Raw genomic sequence first — 25877 nt, 5'->3', positions numbered from 1 at the left:
AATAAAAATTTAAAAAACAAAAACAAGGCTCAGGTAGAAAACCTTTGTTAGAGTTTGGTTAAAGATCTTCCCTGTTGAGGCCTCAAACTTCTGATGTGGTTATTCAGGTGCTTTTTAAATGCATGTGCAAAGGTCATCACTGTTTCTGAGTATGGTCCAGAGGTCCTTGGCCTCATGCATCACCAGTCCAGGACTGTTGAACAGAAGAGGTGGAAGGTGTTACCCAATTTGGTAGCTTTCCAAAGCATGTGTGGTTTTGGGTACTCAGATCGATAACTTTTCTGGTTAGACCAGGCTGGACCAAGCATGTTAGCACCTGGACACTTAAATAAGCATTTAATTTCTGTGTCCAGCTGGCAAGATAAAAAGACATTAATAGTAGGAGACAAGTGTTGTAAAGTAGGATGTAACATGTCAGGCCTATATTACACAGCCTGAGATGTCTAAGAGGGAAGAAAGAGAACCAAGGCTTTTTTGTGAAGCATAATGTGAGAGGTACACTCCAGATTAATTAATTAAATTCTTACAGACTTTTAAAGGTAGGTGGTGGCACATTTGTAACATCAAATGAGAGTGGTTAGTAATATTAAATCTTATCACTTCCTTTTGGGTCTAAAAAGAGAGGCCCTACATCTGTTGAAGGCACTTGAGTATACATCATATAAGCCTTGGTGAACAAATTGCAGGAGGCAGATTTAAAGCGAATATGGAAGGGAAAACAGGTACTTAACAGACGGGTCTTTCTAGTTCTGGATGCGTTATTCTGTGTTCTCAAAACAGATTATGGTTTGGAAGCACGGCTTGGCTTAATGCTTTATTTATGTTCAAAAGTTGCTTGTTTTCCACATACTTTTAAAGACTTCTGGAGGGGAAGGGGTTAGTGTTTCTGTCTAGGATTTGGAAATACATTAGCCAGTTTAAATTGACTCAAAACTGTAACATTAGTACTGTCAGTCTACTGGGGTAGAATTGCTAATGCATTTAATCGAGTGCTTTTTAACAACCCAGCAGGAGAAACAGAAAGTGGGACAGGGTCAGTGGAAAGACTGCTTGGGTATTTGAAATTCAGGCAGTAAGACCTGAGAGACTGGAGTTCGTCCCCATCCTCAGTGCAGAGCATTACTCTGAGACACAAAGATTGGGTGTGGACGCTCTGCTGTCAGCCAGGTGCCTCCGTCCATCGGACACCCATGTTAAGGCTGAGTAAGATGCGTCCCATAGAACTTTCCCTACGGCAGGGGCTCCTGGGTCCCACCAGTCTGTCTCTCTTTCTGCTTTCTCTTGCTGGGGCTTTCGTGTGCTGTTTGGAGATTCTAAGTATTTTACACTGATGTTTCTTTATCTTTAACACGTTGCTCTCTCTTTATGCTTCAGGGAAGATGGTGAAAAAAGTCTGTCCTTGCAACCAGCTCTGTAGTAATTATCTTTTCTTTCTCTTACTTTTGGTCCTTGATTGCAAAGCCTGTTATCCATGAGTTCTTGGAACCCTGAAGCTTCACAACGTCCTCATTCCCAATTTCCATCTGTCTAGTTCTGCACCCTTTTCTAAGATTTTTTTAACATGCTTAATTGCTGACCATTGGCGGATTAAGAAATCACCTCATAGTCTGCTCTCCTGTGATGACCCCCTGTGAGCCTGGCTTTGTGACAATTATGAATCGATAATGCTCATGATATATAGAGAGATCAGGGATGCCTGGCTTTTTTGGGAAAGAGAGTCCTTTAGTCAGTGGATATGTGCCAGCCTCTGTTCTGCCCACTGGGAAATCGGCACTGATCCAAACATAGAAAAGTCCATATCCACACTTCATAGCGGGAGACATCGGCTAGATTGCTGAAGAGAGAAGCACCACTTTATAGAGTTGGCTTCTTAGACTGGTGGCTTCTCATTAAAGTGCAGACAGTTCAACTACCCAGCCAGCTACCTAGAGGGTCAGTCAGAAAACTCTATTATTTTGGACACTAGGCAATGAGTGGTGACTCATATAAGTTATTGATACTAGGATCTGGTGGTGTGTGGTGCGGGAAATGTATTATGGCAGGAGAAAATTTAAAAATGGATTTTGGTTGGTAAAACATACACTACTTCTTAGAGCTTTGCAGCAGAACTGAGGAAGGTTTCAAGGTTCCTCAGTATACTCTCTGGAAGGCAAGCAGCACTCTAAGAAGTATCTGCATTACAAGTAGTGTTCTTAAGCCATTTACTACTAAGATGCACTATCCATTCTCCTAGCTTTCATAGTCAAGTCAGCTTTTGCCAGGCAGTAATTTCTGGTCAGAGAGGCATGTGTTTATTTCCTTTAATGGGAAAGCCTGTTTTCAGAAGCTAGAATAAGAAGGTTAACTGTATGGTTATGGTGGTGTATGAACCCCACTTCAGAATCCAGTAGTGTGTGAGACAGATTAAAATGAAATTCGGTTTATAAAGGAGCCTCACGGCATCAGAGGCAACTAGAGAGGTGTGACTCCCAGCATGAGCTCTTTGTGAATAAGCAGTGTTCACCTCTACTGAGCTTCTTGTATTTGGCTTTTGACAGTTCTGCTCACTTGTGATTGTTTCTGGTTTTCATTTTGATTGTCTCACTCATCATCAAGCTTACCAAGCAATTATTATTCAAACAGGAAAATAGTCCTCATGCATGTGATACGCTTGCTTTCTGGATTTTATCACCGTCACGACTGCCACCCTTATTGCTTGCGCTTCCCACTCTGTGCTTTCCCACCACTGTCTCTCTTACTTTTCAAGGCAGGCTGTGTCCTTTTCCACTTGGGTTTCCTGTACCGTAGGGGAACTTACTCTTCCCCTTACGCTGTCTGTGCAGTAGCTGTCCCCTTGTGGTTCCAGTGGGCACTAAGAAGTGAGCTAATACACACACTGCCGTAGACCCATGTCTTGCCTTGGTGGGAAGAAGCATGTGACCTTCCTCACTGTGCAGCTTCACCCGAGAATTAGCTATTACTCTAATACAAACACGCTTGTGTGTGCCGTTCCCGTAGCAGTGGGGTGTGAACTTGACTTGAGACCAGCGACGGATTAGCGAGGGCTTTTAAATGGCAGAGTTGCTTCGGGCATGCCGCTGTGCTCTGGTGCTGCTTGGACCTGGAAAGCAGGAATATGTATGCATTTTTTTAGCCCCCAGCATTACTTGGATATCTGAAGGCCTAGTGGCCCACAACTTACCTTAGTAGCTTTTATTTATTCTGCAGCAAATGTGAGATCTGGTAAGAAAGGGGGGTGCGGGAAGAAAAACAAGATCATGACTTTTCTTTCCCTCTTCCCTAAAACTTGCCTCTTCGAATAATCTTCAGTGTGCCCTCCAGCAGAGCCGAAATCAGGCAGGACACAGATCCCTTCTTCCTTTCTCATTAAACCATAGAAATAGAATTCCTTCATCATAACCTCAAAGCTTCCTCCTTCCCTTTGCACTCCTCCCTCAGCTGAATGTTCCTGTTGCTTCCACATGTGTGCGAGTGCTTGCTCTTCTGGGAAGAGGGGGAGAGGTGAGAATTCATGAACCAATGGAAACTGAGGTCATCTTCAGGAAAACCATGTCTTCCTGGAGTTGAATGATTCAGGCACACCGCAGAGAACCTTCCTCAGGAGTAATCTTGGTTCTTAATTCATACGCAATTCGGAGAGGTGGAAGCCTTCATTCCTCCCGAGTTTATGTTTACGAATTTGTGTGTATGGGTCCAGGTGAAAAAGGTTTTTGAACAGAGCATGCTATCTCTCCTATCGCCTCTTTCTGTTAAAGAATGGCTGAAGACTGTGGCACAGTATCCACATGGTTTGGGAACCCCGTCTTTTCCTGGGCCAAGCAATCTACCTTTGCATTCCTTTAGCTCCTGCTTTTAACCCTGCCTCAGGGCTCAAGAAATCCTCCTCTTTTGCCCTGCATTCTGCAGCATTCTAGAGCCACATTGACTTTAGCGTGCCTCCCTCGTCAACGTGATGCTGGGAGCAGGGTACTGAGAGTCAGTTTTAGCACTCTGAGATACCATGTGAATGGGCTGTGAAAGCGGTCCCTGCGCTTCTTGCCTACCATCATCCGGAGTTATTTCGCCTCATCCACAACTCCTGAAGAGAACCTGTTTTTATTACCCTGTTATGTTATGCCAGAACATGTGGCTAAACAAACCCTTGGACCCTTCCCCTCTCGCATGCCTTCCCAGCTTATCCTCTCCTCATTCAGTTGCTTGCCATTCATCATCCTGTGAAGTTTTCCCTCTTCCTGAAGTTCTAGCCCAAGCTTCTTTTAATGGTTGTGTTCTGTTGCTTCCTCTAATTCTAGGGACCAGCAGCACAAACACTGTCGGGGGAACAGTGAACAGCCAAGCCGCCCAAGCTCAGCCTCCTGCCATGACGTCCAGCAGGAAGGGCACGTTCACAGATGACCTACACAAGCTGGTAGACAATTGGGCCCGAGATGCCATGAATCTTTCAGGCAGAAGAGGAAGCAAAGGACACATGAATTATGAGGCAGGTCTTCCCTTTTTGTCATTTTCCTGATCTAGCAGAGTATCACTTAGCACACATCTGAGGCGGAGGTGATACCAGCTACCAGCTAGGGCTGAGCGCGTCGTGCTGTAGCCTTTTGTAGCAGCCCATACATTTTAACACTTCGAGAAAAAAACAAATCACCCAGCTACCCTTTTGTCTTTGAATCCCTAGCTCCCTGTTTGTCAACTCAGTTTTTTCTCCCCTTTTCTCTTAATGCCCTGAATTGCATACACATATATATACCTGCACGTGACTCTGCCCTCTCCCAGGCACGGTAGTTATTCAATCCTTGTTTGGCAAGTGTAAAGAGCCAATAATTATGAAAGGTTTGGTTTTGGTTTTACTATATCCTGTAAGGTTCGCACAGCCCCGTTCTAGAATTAGATTTCAGTACCACCCATTTCACCTCTGGGTTATACCCACACCAAACTTAACATATAGTTGTTTTATTTTCAGGGCCCTGGAATGGCAAGGAAGTTCTCTGCACCTGGTCAGCTGTGCATCTCCATGACCTCAAATCTGGGTGGTTCTGCCCCCATCTCTGCGGCATCAGCTACCTCTCTAGGTCACTTCACCAAGTCTATGTGCCCCCCACAGCAGTACGGTTTTCCAGCTCCCCCCTTTGGCACTCAGTGGAGTGGGACAGGTGGCCCGGCACCACAGCCACTTGGCCAGTTCCAGCCTGTGGGAACTGCCTCCTTACAGAATTTCAACATCAGCAATTTGCAGAAATCCATCAGCAACCCCCCAGGTTCCAACCTGCGGACCACTTAGACCTAGAGACATTAACTGAGTAGATTTGGGGGCAGGAGATGGAATGCTGAAGGGTGGGGGGGGGATGGGAAAGTAGCCTATATACTAACTACTAGTGCTGCATTTAACTGGTTATTTCTTGCCAGAAAGGAATGTTTTTAGCACTGCTTAGAGCCCTCAGAATTGAGAATCTCCCTCCCCCTTCACCGTTTATTGGAGTGGAGCAAGAAGGAAAGAGCAGCTTTCTTGTGATGGGGCAGCTTCAAACTATGCTTTCCTGTTTCTCTACACCCAATAGTGAGGGCTACAAAAGAGAATCATTTATCAGAAAGCTACGAGAGAGCTCAGCAGAAAACCAAACCCCATCTGTATTTTCAAATGGGTGGAGCTCTTAATTTTGGTACCCACCCCAAATCCCTTATTCCCTCAAGAATCTAAACCACAAGACAAAACAAAACCAAACAAAAAAACTTTTGGGCTCTCTCCTACTCTGTTCCCCCCTCCCTTTTTTTTTCTTCGTTTCTTTTGTTTCTTTTTGTTTTAGAACCCAATGAGAAACACCAGGGAACTGAGGTTTCAACCCTTTCTTATGATAGGTCATTAGTGCTTTAAGCAAATGATATTAGCAGCTTTGACTGCAGCATTAGCAATTAGGAAAAAAAAATTAAGTCCCCTGCGGACATGTAACTTTGCCATCAGTTTTGATGTGGAAACACTGTGATATATAAATGTTGTTGGACAACAGTAGTTTTAAGAGTGAAATATGAAAGGTTTAAAAAGTTGAAAAAAAAAAAGCAAGCTCTGTCCTTTACTTATTGAGACACTTTAGCTTTTTCCTTTGTATTTCCATTGTAGTAGATAAATAAATGTGAATGTAAGATTGTATAAATTACTGTACTTGAATACTTCTGTTCTCCCAGTATTGCTTGCTGGATATTTTAGTGCCTTGGACTTCTACTGCTTCTGCCATTAGCACCAACTTCTCATCAGACCCCAGATCAGCAGAGGGCGTATGGAAGGACATTAGGTCCATGTGACCCCAGCAGACGATTATGCCAAAGGGAAACTGAAAGAGTATTTTTTTTTTTTAAGTCATTCAGTTTTGTCTAGAGCAGGTGTAAGATGAGCAGGCTGAGAAGTTAAGTTGACATCAGTGGTTGAAAGCAGAAAGTTCTGTTTCAAGAACAGTAAGGAAGGGTGTGGTAACAAAATTGAGCAATTTAAAAGATTAAGGGTAGTGTGTGATAAATGAAAGAAAAAGAAAGAGTAAGAATGGGAGAACAGACTTGTCAGGAAGATATGTGCCGCCTGGTCCACCGGCTGCCATAAGTCTTACTTACTCAAGCCAGGCTGGAACAGACAAGACCTAGTGGAAATGGCTGAATATAAAGGAAAGGGGGTGGGGGCTAGTTTTTAAGTTGTGGGAAACGTTGATAGTGAAAAGTCACAGATGGAGAAAGATGCTCTAAGAAAAACTTTCGATTACTTTCCTCTTGTTGCAAATGTAGCATGCATTTCTCAGCTTGGGGTACTGTATTTTGTGGAAAGTGGACCCACATCTGAATTAAGCATTGTAAGAAAGAGTGCTTACTCCTACTCATTTCCTGTGTGATGTCCAAATGGTTGCAGGATCATAAATCTGTTGTGCCACCTCTACTTCTGGAATTGCAACTGATACTCTTACATTCTCATATAAACAAGTACTCCCCTTAAGTAATAACTGCAGCCAATCAGTATTACGTAGTGCTGTGCCTAGTTGTAATGGGCACTTCTGTTATTTTCAGAGCTTTCAGGAAATACTCTCCTAATTGGCTATGTTTGGGATCTCTGTTATCTCCGAAGATGGAGAAAGAAGCTAAGACTCCTAATTTTTTGGGTGCTTCTTCTCTCGACTCTTGAGTTGGGAAATGGACGCATTCCCAATCTGTTATCCAGCTCAACCGCACATCCCGGGAATCACCACAAGAGGGGGAGCCTGGTTGGCTGTCCTATCCTGTTGTTCCTTCACCGGCCCTGTTTTCTTTAGTAAATTAGCCTGGGTCCCAAAGATACAGATGAAAGCTGAAGGTTTAGGAAAGTAGAAATGAATAGGACAGGGGTTACAAGCCCTGCTTCAAAGTTGTTTACTTATTTATTCTCTGCTTAAGATTGGGGGACATGGTAAGAGTAAGGATAGAACAAAGAAGGTGCCAAGTCAGTGAGAAACGGACCACCTAAGATGAATGAAACCATACTTTCTACCAGAGGAACGAGGGAACCAAATGCAGCACGTTATTTTTTGTTATTTTGGTTTAATTAATTTTGAGATCTCTTCACTTACACACAAAAAGAACTGGTTTTATTTACTGATTTTTTTTTCCCTCCTGTGGATGAAGTAACTGAAGCCTAGACGAATGAACTAGTGCTACTGAACTGTTTAAATTATTTTCTTGTTAATAGTACACTTTGAGTATCTTTTTCCACATTACAAAAATCTTCCTGAATTATAAATGTTTTCCTTACATTATTTAACAATGTACACTTTAAAAAAAAATAAACTAAATTCAAACCTTGGGGGTTTCTCAGCAGCCGTTAATTGTACATTTTGCACTAACTCTGGGTGTTGCGCTCCTTGTAAGATTGCGCTTCGTGCTTCAGTTTGTTACCTTTGTAGACTTATTTAATGAAACCATTCAAATAAACCAAACTTGCTTTTGTTGAGCTGTGGGGTTTCATTTCCAGCAAATTCCCTTTTCATGATCTCATTAGCTCAGTTTTGAGTTGTGTACAATTTATAACTGGGTTCCTGACTCCGGGAACTTTTTTAAAGCAGCAGTTCTGAACTAAACCAAGATTATGCTTCAGAAAAGGGAGAGATTTCTTTCTGGAAAAAAAAAAAAATGGTAAGGATGTCAAAACCAAAAGATGAACATATGACCAAATCCATGTAATGAGACGTAAGATAAAGGGGAAATCAGGGTAAGCGACAGCCTCTTCATCTTCCATAGGAATAGAAATGGCTGGCTGCCTTCCTGTACTTGGAGTTCCTTGCCTTCGGTTCATAGCTTCCCACAAATGGATCAGTGATCTAAAAATTAGTGAAAGCCACAGCTTGAAGATTAGATAAAAGGCACAGCCGAAAACGCATCTTAAAAAGTAAGTAAACGTGCAAACTCATTTTCCGGGCCTGGGGGATGGGGATGGGGGTGGGGGGTGGGGGGAATTAGGCAACATTTAAAACTATGGAAAAAGCCATTTATGTTAAGATGGGTTCTATCTCACATCTGAAATGGAGAAATACAAACAAACACCCACTTACATTTTTTGTTACAAAGGAAAGAATTTATTTTGCTTTTTAAAATGCCTTTTCTTTGGTCTTAGATCATTTCCTTGATTGATTAGGAAAAAAACTGCAGGACGGTGGCACCATAAACCTGTGAATGAGAGATTATCATCGATGAAGATCGCAGCCTGGATTGATGCAAATAGTTAAACAGCACTATAGCTTTTGTTCTCATAAGGATACACAATACGGTGTTGACAACATTAAACAGCGAGCCCCAAAGTGAAAGAAGGCAGACATTACAATAATAATTTCACGTAGGCAGTTGTAAAAGTTGGTGCTTAGTGGTATGGCGTATTTTGTTTGAAGGCAGGTAGCCACTGGCGATTCCTAAATTTCTATACAGACTAACGTGGTAGCTTAGAACAGTGAAGAATCTTAAGAGCCCAAGGTATTTAATCTGAGAGCCCCCCCCCACCCCCCGCAGCATGTGACAAGCTTTGTTAAAGCGCTTGTTCGGGCAGCTCAGCTTTATCTGCGGAAGGCTCCGGCAGTCTGATCCTCTGCTGAGGGTCAGAACGAAGCAAGGTAAATCCTTGGAAATAAAGCTCATTCCCTGGGAATGATGAACAATTTTATGACCAAAAAGTAGTTTTCTAAAGTCCCTTTGTGACAAAGTCTAAGGATGTGACCTGAGCCTCCATTAGGATGGATCCAATTTCCGTTTCTTCAAGTCCTGGTTCTTCCCATAGATCTCACAGTTTCCTTATGGGAGAAAAAAATAAATGTGGCTGCTGTGATTTTTCAAATAAGGAATAAACTGACAGCTAATAATTTCTGAACTGTGTTAGTTAACAACTCTAACTTAAACTAAAAAGCCAAGAATGAAAACTGTTATGAGGGCAGACCCATCCGTTAACGCTAGATCCAGCTGCAATAACCAAACACGATGGGCCTACTTTAATAAGGAAAAGCTCTGAAGTCAGTTCGTGGTTAAACTTCCCACTGCTATCAAGGGTTACCAGGGGTCACACCTCTCTAGTCAGGCCCGCAAAGGGAAAGTTGTGGCTCATAAACCAGCTGTCATTTCGTAGACTGCTGTTCCTCTGGCACGATACTACCCAACTTCTTAAAATGCAATGTCATTCTTCCTTTAAAATGCATAGATGTAAACCCAAGTTCTTTCGATTTTTGTTCCTAAACACTTCGCTACCTGTTACATCTTGGTTGATGTGAGTTTGGAGGTGTGAGAGGCCAGACTTTGCTTGTGGATTCTGGTGGCAGAGGTTCTGCGGGGTCCTGTCCCAGGTCACCATCTGGTTCTTCAGGACTGGTGTAGCAGAGGTCTGGAGCAGTTCTGGTTTAGGTAAGGGCTTGACATCACTGTCGCCTGCATCTGGACCCATATCCCACATTCCAAGACTGTCTGTAAGGACCATCGAGATCATGGGAAAAGGCAGCATCAACACGTGTTCTCACATAAAGCACTGGGGAACGCTGGTCATAAGAAATTCCATGTCATAAAAAAATTTAATTAAATTAAATTAAAAAGAAATTCCATGTCATGCGTGGACTAGGGCAGCTCCCAAACTTCTCTTTCCCCTAAAAGTACAGTGGAGCTTCTCTTAGGACAAGAGGAGCTGAGTGTGCTACTAGAACCGCCATCGGTCCATTATGGGTCCTCTTTTTCCCCAAAATTTCATGGGGCTATAAAACAGATAAAAATGAGGATTTTTATGCCTCTTTAAAAATGGCTTAGTGACTACCAGAAGCACATTCCATAGGAACTTAGTGATCAAAGCTCAAGTCATACGTGTACTCTCACTGACCTGTAAGGAAGTCTTTCTCCGTGAGCGGTTCCAAAGCAGCGACAGGGGTGCTGTGCTTCAGAGGAGGTGCTGGCAGTGCTGCTGGAGTTCACACACGAGAGAGAGAGAACGGACAAAATCACAGAATCACTTCACTGTTGGAGGGAGAGCCTCAGGAGCACAGAGCTGCCTAGAGTCATGCGGTTCCCAGCACAGCCAGTGGGACATTCGAGAGTCCTGACCCCCGGCCCTCCCTACCAATCTTGAAGACGAGAGACTGTGTTCCTTTTTTTTTTCTCACCAAATGGGGAGGGGGGTTCATTTCTCCTTAAGCAGCAAAAATAGAGGGGTTATTACAAGCTATCTGTTCCATTTTTTACTTTTTAAAGCTATAACCTTTGTTCAAAAAAACCTTAAGCAGAGGGGCGCCTGGGTGGCACAGCGGTTAAGCGTCTGCCTTCGGCTCAGGGCATGATCCCGGAGTTATGGGATCGAGCCACATCAGGCTCCTCCGCTATGAGCCTGCTTCTCCCTCTCCCACTCCCCCTGCTTGTGTTCCCTCTCTCGCTGGCTGTCTCTATCTCTGACAAATAAATAAAATCTTTAAAAAAAAAAAAATTAAAAAAAAAAAACCCAAAACCTTAGGCAGAAATTCAAACTGTAAAACCAATACAAAGCTCGGTTCTGGTGGAGGTCCGGGGGAGGGGGCAGTCCTGGAGGCCGCCCCCCGCAGCGCTCCCCCACGAGCTTCTGCAGTGGTTTGGAAGCTGGAGGTCACAGTTCAGGTTTCCCCCCCGCATGAGCTGAAGCCCATCAGAGCTGAGGGGAATGTGAATGAACTCAACACGAAGAAGGTCCTCCGAATCTTTCTTAGGGAGAAGCTGGGCAAAAACCCAGCCGGTCTGGGATAAATAAGCCCCTTCTTTGTTTCTACTCTCTGGGAATGACTCCCAGAGAAATCTGCACTGCTACCACGAGGTCTGGACTCCAGTACACCGGAGCTCACGACGGAAGCCTTGCCCAAAGCCCCCACTATCTTCAAACAGCTCTGCCGTCTGTTCTCACCCCGCTCAGAAAGGCTTCTAGCAGAGACGGCCAACGTACCTGAAAGGAAAACAACGTTCTCTACCCTGAAATTCTGAGTTCTAGACTACCTCGAGGGCCTCTTCCTTCCCTCAAAAAAGAGGAGGGTCTTTAAAAATGGGGACATGCATGGCAGGATGTCATGATCTTGAGTGCTCAGACTCCTCTGTCCTGCGTGGAACCCGAGGGAAGGCCTACTGAGTTCTGGATGGGCCAGAACCGTGCACGCTGGCGGAGCACCAGGTGAACCCCCAGGGCCTCTGCTCCCGTCCCTCCCACACACCCTGGGTCTTCTTCTCAACGGCAGGAGCGGACGGTTGAACTTGCTGCTGCTTCTCCATCTGCTCCCGGAACTGGCGCTGCAACTGTTTCTGCCGCAGCTTGCGCTGGTACGTGGCATCGGCGTCGCGATCCCCGGCAGCGGCCAGACTGCTGCAGCACAAGAGAACGAGGTGGCGGTGAGCGCCGAGCTAGAGCGGCCGACAGCATGCTGTTCCTGGTGGAGTGCACACACCGGCTTGCGGGCTCAGGGGGGAAAGGGCCACGCGAGCAGGAGAGGACAGGCGGGGAAGCGCGGCCGCACCCGGAGCTGCTGTCCTTCTCCTCCTGCGCCACGGTGTGCGCATCATCTGAGCGGCTCGGTCTGCAAGGGGAGGTCACCGCCTGTGGTCTGGGGGGTCCCAGAGCCACGTTCTGCCGGCAGCTGCTGTATCTTGCTTGTTCCACAGATGGTTCAAAATCTTCTCTCTTTGCTTTAGTCAAATCCACTTCAAGAGGCAACTAAGAAGGGAAGACAGGGGGTAAATAACTTCTTCCAACTGCCCTTCCCATTCCTTGTCCCTGCTTTAACGATCTCAATTCCCGGAAAATGGTATTTGACCGTCCTCTAGGTCCCCAGAAGCCAAGACAAAGGATCCACCCTTCACCTAGTATTTTTAATTATAGGAGAAGTAAAACAATTTCAGGTTCTACTTACACCATTCTGTATTAATCAAGTTTGATAAAAAGGAATCTTACTTTATGATTCAGGGCAAATGGTTTGTAAACCCTAATTTGAATCCCTCATTGTCAGCTGGATCGGGTCTGATGCTGTCTACTTTTCCTCTCTTCTTCATGGAAATGATCACATGTACTCTTTGTGGAGGCCTATCCTTTCTCTGCCCTTTCTCGCAGGACTTCCCCCTAAATACCACGCTCATCACTGAAGAAGCCTCCGGTTGCTGTGGCTCAAGTAAGTGTCCTTCCAACGACAGGATGAGAAAAACTTGCGAAGTGCGGACGTAGGCTGCTAGCCAGGGCTGCTGGCAATCTCCCAATTTGGGGTCACTCCTGCATCTCACCAAATGTGAGAACTAACTGTACTTCATGGCATTTGGCACAATGTTTTACTTCCAAGCCCTAAGCACTAGAGAAACCCAGGGTTTTCACTTGGGAAAACTCTCTCGATTCACATGGATAGAATAATTGAACAGGAGAAACTGAGAGGACTACATTTTGATAAAAATAACGTGCAAATGAAAACTGTATTATGAAATATCCTATCTACAATGGAAAATAAATGAGTAGGTTAAAAATAAATGAGCTTGGGGCACCTGGCTGGCTCAGTCGGTAGGCCATACGATTCTTGATCTCAGGGTTGCGAGTTCGAGCCCCCATGTTGGGGAAAGAGATTACTTAAAAAATAATAATATTTTTTATTTAAAAAATAAAATAAATGAGTTTCTGCTACAAGGATGAACACTGAGGACATGATGCTAAGTGAACTTAGGCCAGTCACAAAAGGGCAAATATGTATGGTTCTGTTTATATGCGGTAGGTACTTAAGAGTTAAAAAAGCAAGACAGAAAGTAGAGTGGCGGTTGCCAGGGGCTGCGGGGAAGAGGAAACAGGGAACTACCGTTATAGTTTCAATTTTATAAGGAAAGAGTTACACAGATGGATGGTGCTGATGGCCATACAACATAACGAAGGTATTTAATACCACTATCTGTACACCTAAAATGGTTAAGATGGTAAATTTAGGGGGGTGGTTTGGGGTTTTTTTTTGGTTTTTTGTTAAAGATTTTATTTGACAGAGAGAGAGAGCAAGTGAGTGAGCATAAGCAGGGGGAGTGGCAGGCAGAAAGGAAGAAGCAGGCTCCCTGCTGAGTGGGGAGCCCGATGCAAGACTCGATCCCAGGACCCTGAGATCATGACCTGAGCTGAAGGCAGATGCTTAACCGACAGAGCCACCCAGCCGCCCCAAGAAAGTAAATTTTGTTATGTATATTTTACTGCAAGGAGAAAAAAATGGGGAAAAGTGAGCTGTGAAAAAAAGCTTAAAAGACACAAGGCTAAGTGCCGTCAAGGACATGGAACAGCTTGAACTGTACACGGCTGTGCAGGACTGTGAGTTTGCATAACCACACTGGAAACCTGGAAGAATCTGCTATGCTGACACCTGCCTGTCCTCTGATCTGACCAGTAACTCCCAAGATAAGTGGATGAGTATGTGCACCGAGAGACGCGTGTAAGAGTGCTAAGAGCAGCCTGATTCAAACCAACCAAGAACTACCCAAAACTCCAATGTCTATAAAAGTCAGAATGGAAAAACAAGTTGTGCTATGCTCGTGCGATAGGAATGTGTCAATGAAAATGCTACATGCAACATGAATGAATCTTGCCAACATGTCAAATGAAAGCCAGACACAAAACTGTTCATGTTTGGTTCCCAAAAGAACAAGAAGTCCAAACTAATCTATGTTGCTAAGAGTGGTTTTCCTTAGTAGTGATGAGAAGGGGAGGCCTTGGCAGTGACTTCAAGGGACACGGTAGAGACTTCTGGGACACTGCTAATGTCTTCTTTTGACTTAGAAGCTGGTTAAGTGGATGTGTTCATCACATTGAACATTTATAATGTGTGTACTTTTCTACGTGTTTATATGCACATTTTAATACTTCAATGAATTTTTATAAAGAACAATTTCATTTATATAAAGTTCAAAAACAAGAAAAAGAATCGACAAGGCTGGGGCACCTGGCTGGCTCAGTCATTAGAGCATCCAACTCTTGATCTCGGGGTTGCAAGTTCAAGCCCCACACTGGGTGTAGAGATTACTTTTTTAAAAAAAGAAAGAAAAAATCTATGAGGCTGAAAGTCAGAATAGAGAAGTCAGGACAATAGTTACTTTTCAAAAGAGAAGTCAAGGTCGTTGGGGGGGGGGCAAATGGTGCCCTGGGGTGCTGGTAAGGTCTTAGTTTCTTATCTGGGAGATAAGTAACTCTGTTCACTTCTAAAAATTCATCAGGCTGTGCCAGTATGAATTACGCAGTTTTCTATGCATATGTTGAACTTCCTTTTAAAAAGATCTTTAAAAAAAATAAGAGTAAAAAAGAAAAGGAGAAGAGTGTTATCGGAATGGTAGACTCGGAAGCCCCCGGCACCCACTCCCCCTAGAGACACTGAGTTAACAATATACAGACTAAAATACCTTTGTGAGAACTCCAGTGACCAGCTGAGAAGCTACACGACTCAGGCCAGCATAAAACCAAGACAAGATTCCAGCAAAAGGCATAGGAAAATTCAGGCCATTTTGCAGGCCCACTCACACCCCTGCCCCTGCCCTCACCCAGCATAGAGCACTACAACCAGGAGGAAACTTCCCATCCTGGGCTCTCCCCCTGGGATGGAAACAAAAGAGTAGACTGTGCCTCCGATGTTGTGGCTTGTCTGGGGCTGCCCAAGGACATTGGTTTCTGTTTCACCCGACTCAGCACACAGATGGGACCAGCAGAGTTTGAAAGTCACTGAGAACAGAGATGAGCATGAGAACACATTAGAGCTAGTGTGACGCAGTCCGATGCCAGGAGGAGAAGGAGATCATAAAAGGTTTGAGAAGTCCTAGGACCTGTAGCTGGGCTGACTGGTGAAGGTCTTCCCCTGCACAAAACCAGTACATAAAGACTGGGACAGGTGGTTGTTTTCTCAAATGCCACATCTCAACAAAAGATCACAAGGCATAGAAAGAAACAGGGAAATGGGGCCCAAACAAAGGAATAAAAAGAAACTCCAAAAACTGACCCCCCCAAAATGCAATCTATGTGCTACCTAACAATGACTTTAAAATAATGCTCATGAAGATACTCAGCCAGCTCAGAGAGAACACACACAGCTCAGAGAGAACACACACAGCTCAGAGAGAACACACACACAGCTCAGTGAAGTCAGAAAATGATGCAGGAATGAACTAAGAAGAATATCAACAAAGAGAAACTATAAAAAAGCAGCTAACAAGTTCTGGAACTGAAAAATATAATAACAGCTGAAAAATTCACTAGAGTAGACTCGAACTGACAGAAGAAAGAATCAGCAACATGAAGACAGGTCATTTGAAATCATCTCATCAGAGAAGCAAAAAGAAGAAACAATGAAGAAACATGGCAGAGCCTAAGGGGCCTGTAGGACACTCATCACGCTATATATTAAGAGTCTCAGAAGAAGAGAAAGAGAAAGGGGCAGAGAGATTATCTGAGGAATTAATGGCTTAAAACTTCCAAAATCTTAGGAAAGAGAAGACATACAAATTCAAGAAACTCAAAAAACTACATCTAGGATAAACACAAAAGGCTCACACCAAGGCACATTATAATCAAATGCCAGAAGTCAAAGACAATACAGTAATAACAAACTACGAGAAAGAGAAATTAAGAAAACAAACCCATTTATAATTGTAAAAAAAAAAAAAAGAATAAAATACTTAGCAATAAATTAAGGAAAGTGAAACTGTGCAGTGAAAACTGTAAGACATTGATGCAAGAAACTGAAGAATAAATGGAAACACATTCCATGCTGTGGACTGGAAGAATTAACATTGTTCGAATGCCCAAACAAACCAAATCAACCTACAGATTCAGTGCAGTCCTTATCAAAATCCCAATGGCAGGGGCGCCTGGGGGGCTCAGTCATTAAGCGTCTGCCTTCAGCTCAGGTCATGATCCCAGGGTCCTGGGATCGAGCCCCACATTGGGTCCCTGCTCAGCAGGAAGCTTGCTTCTTCCTCCCCCACTCCCCCGGCTTGTATTCCCTCTCTTGTTGTCTCTCTCTGTCAAATAAATAAATAAAGTCTTTTTTTAAAAAAAATCCCAACGGCATTTTCCACAGAAATAGAACAAACAATCCTAAAATCTGTATGGAACCACAAAAGACTCCAAATAGCCAAAGCAAACTTGAGAACAAAGCTGAAGGCATCATGCTACCTGATTTCAAACTATATTTCAAAGCTATAGTAATCAAAACAGTGTGGTATTGACTTAAATACAGACACCTAAAACAATGGAACAAAATAGCTCAGAAAGGAACCCATGTTTATACAATCAACAAATTTATGACAAAGAAGCCAAGAATGTACAATGTAAGAAGGACAGTCTCTTCAATAAATGGTGTTGGGAAAACTGGGCAGCACATGCAAAAGAATGAAACTAGACCACTATCTGACACAAAACACAAATATACTCAAAATGAAGTAAAGACTTGAGTGAAGACCTGAAACCATAAAACTCCTAGAAGAAAACACAGGAGATAAGCTCTGTAACATTGGTTTTAGTGATGACTTTTTGGATCTGACACCAAAGCAAAGCCAACAAAGCAAAAATAAACAAGCATGACTACATAAAACTAAAATGCTCTGCACAGCAACAGAAACCATCAACATGAAAAGGCAACCTATTGAATCAGACAAAATATTTGTAAACAATAACAACTCAATAGCAAAAACAACAACAAATGATCCGATTAAAAATGGACACAGGATCTACACAGACATTTTTCCAAAGAAGACACACAGATGGTCAACAGACAAATGAAAGGATGCTCAGCATCACTCATCATCAGGGACATGCACATCAAAACCACAATGAGATACCACCTCACACCTGTCAGAGTGGCTATTATCAAAAAGATAAGAAATAAGTGTTGGAGAGGATGTGGAGAAGGATGAACCCTTGTGCACTGTTGGTGGGAATGCAAACTGGTGCAGCCACTATGGAAAACAGTATGGAGGTTCCTCAAAAAATTAAAAATAGAATTACCATGTGATCCACCAATTCCACTTCTGGATATTCATCCAAAGAAAACAAAAACACTAACTCAAAAAGCTATCTGCACCCCAAGTCCACTGAGGCATTATTTACAATAGCCAAGGTATAGAAATAACCTAAGTGTCCATCCATGGATGAATGGATAAAGAAAATGTAGTAAATATACAATGGAATATAATTCTGCCATAAAGAAGAAGGAAATCTTGGCATTTTCCACAACATGGATGCACCCTGAGGGCATTATGCTAAGTGAAATAAATCAGACAGAGAAAGACAAACACCATATCATCTCACTTATATGTGGAATCTGGGGGAAAAATGAAAAAGAGCTCATAGGTACAGAGAACAGATTGGTGGTTGCCAGGGAGAGGCAGGTGACAGGCAAAATGGGGGGGGGGGGAAGTACAAACTTACAGTTATAAAATAAGTCATGGGAATGTAATGTACAGCATAGTGATCATAGCTAATAATGTTGTATATTTGAAACTTGCTAAAAAAGGAAATCTTAAAAGTTATAAAAAAATTTGTAACTAGCTTTGGTGATGGATGTTAACTAGACTTATTATGCTGATCATTTCATAATATATACAAATATCAAATCATCATGTTGTATACCTGAAACTAAAATAATGTTATATGTCAATTACATCTCAATTTTTAAAAAGTCAAAGACAAAGAGAAATCTTGAAAGCAGCAAGAGAAAAACAAATCATCACATACAAGAGAGCCTCTATAAGATTGTTAAATTTCTTCTTACAAGCCAGAACACAGTGGGATAATATATTGAAAGTGCTGAAAGAAAAAAGCTCAGCCAAAAATACTGTATCCAGCAAAACTATCCTTCAAAAATAGAGAAATTAAGACTTTCTCATAAAAACAAAAGCAGGGGAGTTCATTTCCACTAGACCTGCTCCACAAGAAATGCTAAAAGGAGTTCTTCAAAGTGAAACAAAAGGACACCAACACAAAGCTATACAAATATAATAAGTTCTCCAGTAAAGGTAAATACATAGATAAATATGATAGCCTGTATTATTATCCTTTTGGTGCACAGAATTTAAATGAAAAAACTATTAAAACTATATAATGAATAGAGAAGTTTTTAAAACAACTACAGTTTTTATAACTGTAAATCTCTGTTACTGGGTATACAATATATAAAGATGTAATTTGTAACATCAATGAGAAAAAATGGAGCAGGGGTGGAGATGTAAAGGAAGAGTTTTGGGGTGCACTTGGGTGGCTCAGCTAGCTAAACATCTGCCTTCAGCTCAGGTTATGATCCCGGAGTCCTGGGCCTGAGCCCCGCATCAGTCTCCCTGCTCAGTGGGGAGTCTGCTTCTCCCTCTCTTTCTGCCTCCCCCCAGTTTGTGCTCTCTCTCTCTCAAATAAATAAATAAATTTTTAAAAAATTTAAAAAAAGGAATGGAGTTTTTGTATGCAACTGAACTTAAGTTATCAGTTTAAAACAGAATGAATCCTGCAACTTAAAGATGTTTTATAATTGTAATAATAACCACAAGGAAACTATCTCTAGAATACACACAAAAGGAAATAAGAGGGAATCAAATCACGTCAATACCCAAAAGTAAAACAAAACACAAAGGAAGGCAGTGAGGGAGGAAAGGAAGGACAAAAGCTTGTACAAGAAATACAGAAGACAACAAAATGGCAACAGTAAGTTGTTCACTAACAATAATACTTTAAATGTAAATGGATTAAACACCCCAATCAAATGACATAGATTGGCTGGACAGATTTAAAAAAAAACAAGATACAACTATATGCTTTTTATAAGAGACTCACTTTAGATCTAAGGACACAGGCTAAAGATGAAAGGATAAGAAAAGGTGTTCCATGTAACTGGTACCAAAAGAGGGCAGGGCAGGCTATACTAATACCAGACAAAACAGACTTTAAGTAAAAAACTGTAACAAGAGACAAAGGAGGACATTATATAATGATAAAAGGGTCAATTCACTCAATAGGTGTAACAATTATAAATATTTGTGTACCAAACACCAGAACTCCTAAATATATAAAAGAAACTTTGTCAGAACTGGAAAGAGAGGTAGATAGCAATACAATATAATAATAGTAGGAAACTTCAATATTCTACCTCCAGTAATGGATAGAATAACAGACAGAAGGTCAATAAGGAAATACAGGATTTGAACATTATAAGCCAACTGGACCTAACAGACATATACAGAATACTCCACCCAACAACAGATTATGAATTCTTCTCAAGTACACATGAAATATTCTCCAGGACAGACCACATGTTAGGCTACAAAACAAGTCTTAACCAACCGAAGAATACAGAAATCATACAAAGTATACTTACTGATCACAATGGAATGAAACCAGAAATCAATAGCAGAAGGAAAAAGTGGAAAATCCACAAACGTGGAAATTAAACAGTACACTCTTAACCAGTGGGTCAAAGAACAAGTCACAAGGGAAATTAGAAAGTATCTTGAGACAAATGAAAATGAAACATACCAAAACTTATGTTATGCAGCAAAAGCAGTGCTAACAAGAAGGTTTGTAGCTGACACAAGCTAGCGAAAGAATGAAATAAAGCTTGGAGCACGGATACATGACATAGAGAACAGAAATGCAATAGGGGAAAAAAAGTGACAAAACTAAGAGTTAGCTTTTTTTTAAGGATCCATAAAATTGATAAACCCTCAGCTGGATTAAGAAAAGAAAGAGAGAAGACTCAAATAACTAAATTCAGAAAGTAGGTACATTACAACTGATGCCACAGAAATGAAAAAGATTAGAAGAATACTCTGAACAAGGGCGTGCGGGTGGCTCAGTCAGTTAAGCATCTGCCTTCAGTCCAGGTTATGATCCCAGGGTCCTGGGATCAGGCCCTACGTTGGGCTCTCTGCTCAGCAGGGAGCTTCCTTCTCGCTCTCCCTCTCCCGCGCTCTGCCTACTTGTGTGCACGCTTTCCCTCTTTCTGTCAAATAAATAAATAAAATCTTTTAAAAAATCTTTAAAAACAAAAAAGAATACTCTGAACAATTATATACCAACAAATCAAATAACCTAGAAGAAACGGACAAATTCCTAGACACATACAACCTACCAGCACTGAATCATGAAGAAACAGACAATCTGAATAGACCAGTAACAGTTAGGAGATTAAATCAGTAATCCAAAACCTACTAACAACAACAAAGCCCGGAACTAGATGGCATCACAGGAGAATTCTACCAAACATTTAAAGAACGAACACCAATTCTCCTCAAACTCTTCCAAAAGCTAAAGTGGAGGGAACACTTCCGAGCTCATTCTGTAAGACCAGCATTACTCTGATACCAAAGGCAAACAATGACACTACATACACTTATCATGATGAGCACTGAGTAATATGTAGAATTGTTGAATCACTATATTGTACACCTGAAACTATATGACACTATATATTAACTAGACTGGAATTAAAATTAAAAACTTAGTAAAAACAAAACAAACAAAAAAACCAATGACACTACAAGAAGAAAAATAACACTGTGAGAAAACTATAGAAAAATATCCTTGACGAATATTGATACAAAGATCCTCCAGGGGCACCTGGGTGGCTCAGTCAGATAAGCAGCTGACTCCTGATTTCAGCTTGGGTCATGATCTCAGGGTCATGATACTGAGCCCTATGTTGGGCTCCATGCTCAGTGGGGAGTCTGCTTCTCTCCCTCTCTCTCTGTCCCTCCCCTGGCTCATGTATGTGTGTACTCTCTTTCTCAAATAAATTAATTAATTAAAAACTCTTAAAAAAAAAAAAAAGATCCTCCAAATACTAACACACTGAATTCAATAGCACATTAAAAGAATTATACACAATGACCAAGGGGGATTTATTCATAGGATGAAAGGATGGTTCAACTCCACAGATCAATCAATGTGATACACCACAGTAACAGAAAGAAGGGACAAAAGCCATGCCAATCTCAATTAACGCAGAAAAAGCATTTGATAAGACTCAATACCTTTTCATGATAAAAATATTCAACAAACTAAGAATAGAAGGAATATACCTCAACACAATGAAGGCCATATATCAAAAGCCCACCACCAATATCATATTCAATGGTTAAAGACTGAAAGATTTTCCTATAATATCAGGAACAATGCAAGGAAGTCCACTCTCACGACTCATACTCAGCATATTAGAAATCCTAGCCAGAGCAATTAGGCAAGAAAAAGAAATAAAAGGAATCCAAAGTGGAAAAAAAGTAAAATTATCTCTAGATACAGATGACATGATCTCATATGCAGAAAACCCTATATACTACAAAAAAAAATTGTTAGAACTAATAAATTCAGCAAAGTTGCAGAATACAAAATCAACACAAAAAATCAGTTATGTCTATACACTAGTAATGAACAATCCAAAAAGAAAATGAAGAAAACAATCCATCTACAATAGCATCAAAAAGAATAAAATATTGGGGCGCCTGGGTGGCTCAGTCGTTAAGCGTCTGCCTTCGGCTCAGGGCATGATCCTGGCATTCTGGGATCGAGCCCCACATCAGGCTCCTCCACTGGGAAGCCTGCCTCTTCCTCTCCCCCTCCCCCTGCTTGTGTTCCCTCTCTCGCTGGCTGTCTCTCTCTCTGTCAAATAAATAAATAAAATCTTAAAAAAAAAAAAAGAATAAAATACTTAGTAATAAACCTAACCAAGAATGTGAAAGACTTACACACGGAAAACTGCAAAACATTGCTGAAAGCAATTAAAGAAGCCACAAATAAATGGAAAGACACCCCATGTTCATAAATTGGAAGACTTAATATGGTTAAGATGCCCATACTACCAAAGTGATATACTGATTCAACACAAACCCTACCCAAAATCCTATAGCATTATTTACATAAACAAAAAAAATTTCATCCTAAAATTCATATAGAATCTCAAAGGGCTTCAAATAGTGAAAACAATATTGAAAAAGAACAAAGTTGAAGGACTCACATCTTCTAATTTCAAAACACACTGCAAAGCTATAGTGATCAAAATGGTATGATAATGTCATAAATACAGACACACAGTCCAATGGAATAGAGAGCCCAGAAATAAACCCTTTCATATATGATCAAATTACTATCAACAAGCATGCCAAGACCACTTAATGGGGAAAGGAGAGTCTCTTCAACAAATGATGCTGGGAAAACTGTATATCCACATGCAAAAGAATGAAGTTAGACCTGTATCTTACATCATAAACAAAAATAAATTCAAGATAGACTAAAGACCTAAAGATAAGAACAAAACCATAAAACTCACAGAAGATAATACAGGCAGAAAGCTTCATGACATTGGATTTGACAATGATTTCTTACATCTGACACCAAAACACAAAGCAAAAATATACAAATGCGACAATGTCAAACTTAAACATTTTAAAGGCAACCTATGAAATAGGAAAAAAATGTGCAATCGTGACTCCAATAAGGGGTTAACATTCGAATATATACAGAATTCCTACAACACAACAACAAAAAATTAAAATCCCCAGTTAAAAAATAGGCAAGGAACTTGAATAGACATTTCTCCAAAGACGATATACAAATGGCCAAAAAGCATATAAAAAGATGTTCAACATCAAAACTCATCATCAGAGAAATGCAAATCAAACCTACAATAAGATAGCACCTCACACCACTAGGATGGCTGCTATCAAAAAACCAGAAAATAACAAGTGTTGGTGAGGATGTAGAGAAATCAGAACACTTGTACACTGCTGGCTAACTATAAAATGGTGTGGTCACTATAGAAAACAGTGTGGAAGTTCCTCAAAAAACGACCATATGGCAGCGCTTGGGTGACTTAGTTGGTTAAGTGTCCAACTCTTGATCTGAGCTCAGGTCTTGATCTCAGGGTGGTGAGCTCAAGTTCTGTGTAAAAACAAAACAAAACAAACCCCAAAATACAAAACACTACCATATGATCCAGCAACACCACCTCTGGAGATATATATCCAAAATAACTGAAAGCAGGGTCTTGAAGAAGCATTTGCAAAACCATTTTCACAACAGCACTATTTCCAAGTCAAGAGATGAAAGCCACCCAGATGTCCACTGATGGAAAAACTAAAGAAAATATGGTGTACACATACAGTGGAATATTATTCAGCCTTAAAAAGGAAGGTAATTCTTTTTTTTTTTTTTTTAAGGACTTTATGTTTAAGTAATCTCTAACTCCAACATGGGGCTCAAACTTACAACCTGAGATCGAGTCCCACACTCTACTGACTGAGGCAGCCAGGGGTGCCAAAAAAAAGGAAGGTAATTCTGACAGGGCTACAACACAGATAAAACTTGATGACGTTATGCTAAGTGAAATAAGTCACAGAAAAACAAGAACAGTATGATTCCACTTACATGTGGCATCTAAAGCAGTCAAATTGACAGGAACCAGAAGTAGAATGGTGGTAACCAGGGGCTGTGAGAAGGGGCCAAAGGGGAGTTGTCCTATGGGTACAGAGTTGCAGTATCCCAAGATTAAAAAGTTTTGGAATCTGTTTGATCAGTGACCTGTACACTTAAAAATGGCTAAAATGGTAAATTTTATGTTATGTTTTTTACCACAATAAAAAAGAAAAAAAAATGACTAATATCCCTCATAAACACAGACGCAAAAATTCTTAACAAAATATAAGCGAATGGAAGCCAATAATGTATAAAAAGGATTTTAACAAGGGTCAGTGTGGCGTTCCACACGTCCCTCCGTCAGGGTGTCCCCAAGAAGCAGCCCTGGAGGACAAGCCAGGGAACGCTGCCCTGTGCGGCGGCACTGCGGGGGCCTCCGAGAACGCCCCGGAGACGGCGGCCACTCCCCGCCACAGGAACGCTCCGCCACCCGCCTCCGCCTCGGCCAAGGGCCAGTCCAGGGCTGCGCCACTCCAGGCCCCTCTCTCCAAGGCAAAGGCTCGGCTCATGTGACAGGCTCGGGCAGAGACAAGGGCATCTACGCTGTGGCCCCTAGAGCGCAGGAGCAACAAGAAGGCTGAAGAGGTGAGGTTCTTTCTGAGTGTTTCTAAGGAACGCCCACTGCAGGGGGCTCTGCGCTCCTTAGGTCTCACAGACCATTCCCGAACACAGCTCTCCGTGGAGAAGAAAACAAGTGGCACGGATTCTCTAGGCTTCAGTTCCTTCAGCTGGAAAATAAGGTGACTGGTTCCTACTGGCTCTGGTCGTCAGACAAGTCTGAAATACACATCCAGACCCTCGAAAGGGCTGAGTCTCCCCTTCCCCTCCCTCCCTCCGGGAATCCTCAACCCGCGCCACCGCGGCATTTTCTCTTTTACTGCGATGCATTTCTTTAATCCATCTCTAACATACCTGGCGTGGAAGCTTATTTAGTGACCTCAGATAGTCTTTGTCCAAAATACAATTTCCAAGTGCATTCCCGAAACTTCTAAGGAAAGGGGGAAAAGAGAGAAACTGGTTGAGAATGGTTACATGTAAATATCAGAGAACACAGTTACGACCTTCAGGGCAAGGTGCTTCTCAACCGCCGCGGAGGAGCTGGGCCTTAATAACACCCAGAAAGTTGCTTGGGCACCTGCCATGTTCACCACCGTATAAGGCTCTCAGAGTACAGCACAGGGCCTAACAGCCGCCCTCAACAAGAGGCAAGGAGGACGAAAAGACAGAAACCATCCACAAAACCCCATTAGCGACCTCCTGCCCTGGAGCGCCAACTCCAGAGCAGAGAATTCTTTTTCTAAGGTCGGTTCCTATTTCCCAATAATAGGGAGCCACACGCTTGGGGCACATCCACCTCCATGCCTGAAGTTCCTGACTTGGGCCGTCCGGCCTCCCACACAGGTTATGGTACTGCAGGGTTTAGTGTACATTCATTATAATTCACTTCAACTCTCAAAGGCCACGTATGACCCCCAAAAAGGTAAAAAAAAAAAAAAAAGAAAGAAAAGAAAGAAAAGAAAAGAAAACGATAAACCAAAAACCCTGTTCTATGCACCTAAGTTGTACATACGCAAGGAAACACTGTTGAGGTGTTTTAAAGAGTATGGGGAAGCTATCTCTGTCCTCATGTGGAAAGGTCTCCAAGACACACGACTGAGATGGGGGTGTGCAAAATCAAGTTCAGAGGAGAGAACATAGTATTCTATATTTAAACAAATGAACAGGAAACAAAACTGCTCGGAAGCCAGAGCCAGACTGACGCAGGGTAGACTCCAGCCCTTGTGCTCACCTCAGCGCCCGCTTCAGCCCGTCTGTCACGGCCTCCTTCCTGGCCTTCTCCAAAGACAAGGCTTTTGACTTGAGGCCCTCACTGACACCATAGCCCACATCTTCATGATATGAGCCATCCTGCGGGTAGAAAAGGAGTTCAGAGCCAACATGAGAAGCTACAGTCTTG

The 25877-nt window shown here is 42.1% G+C and overlaps 2 protein-coding genes across 18 annotated transcripts in view; one reads left to right on the top strand and one right to left on the bottom strand.

Annotated features, from left to right (window-relative positions):
• The window catches only part of WNK1 (WNK lysine deficient protein kinase 1), a 146135-nt gene extending 138329 nt beyond the window's left edge, over positions 1-7806 (top strand). For all 8 annotated transcript variants that reach the window (XM_034645179.1, XM_034645177.1, XM_034645181.1 and 5 more), the window contains 2 exons: positions 4293-4480; positions 4958-7806. In XM_034645179.1, the coding sequence (XP_034501070.1) occupies positions 4293-4480; positions 4958-5275 (506 nt within the window). In that variant the 3' untranslated portion in view covers positions 5276-7806. The remainder of the gene's footprint in view (positions 1-4292; positions 4481-4957) is intronic.
• RAD52 (RAD52 homolog, DNA repair protein) overlaps positions 7529-25877 on the bottom strand; it is a 34409-nt gene continuing 16060 nt past the window's right edge. For 5 of the 10 annotated variants that reach the window (XR_004621236.1, XR_004621232.1, XR_004621239.1 and 2 more), the window contains 9 exons: positions 25710-25828; positions 24833-24908; positions 11991-12187; positions 11691-11839; positions 10346-10426; positions 9730-9942; positions 9209-9281; positions 8553-8667; positions 7529-8321 (listed from right to left, as the gene is read on the bottom strand). Coding sequence is in view for 1 of the 10 variants with exons in the window: in XM_034645184.1 (XP_034501075.1) it covers positions 9220-9281; positions 9730-9942; positions 10346-10426; positions 11691-11839; positions 11991-12187; positions 24833-24908; positions 25710-25828 (897 nt within the window). In the remaining 9 variants the exon portion in view is untranslated. Of the gene's footprint in view, positions 8322-8552; positions 9282-9729; positions 9943-10345; positions 10427-11690; positions 11840-11990; positions 12188-24832; positions 24909-25709; positions 25829-25877 lie in introns of those variants that run through there. The other 5 variants (XR_004621237.1, XR_004621235.1, XR_004621234.1 and 2 more) reach the window with 4 other exon arrangements.

The sequence above is a fragment of the Ailuropoda melanoleuca genome, chromosome 16 (assembly GCF_002007445.2).
Source record: "Ailuropoda melanoleuca isolate Jingjing chromosome 16, ASM200744v2, whole genome shotgun sequence".
Lineage (NCBI taxonomy): Eukaryota > Metazoa > Chordata > Mammalia > Carnivora > Ursidae > Ailuropoda > Ailuropoda melanoleuca.
The sequence above is the reverse complement of the archived record's forward strand: the minus strand, read 5'-3'. Positions and strand labels throughout refer to the sequence as shown.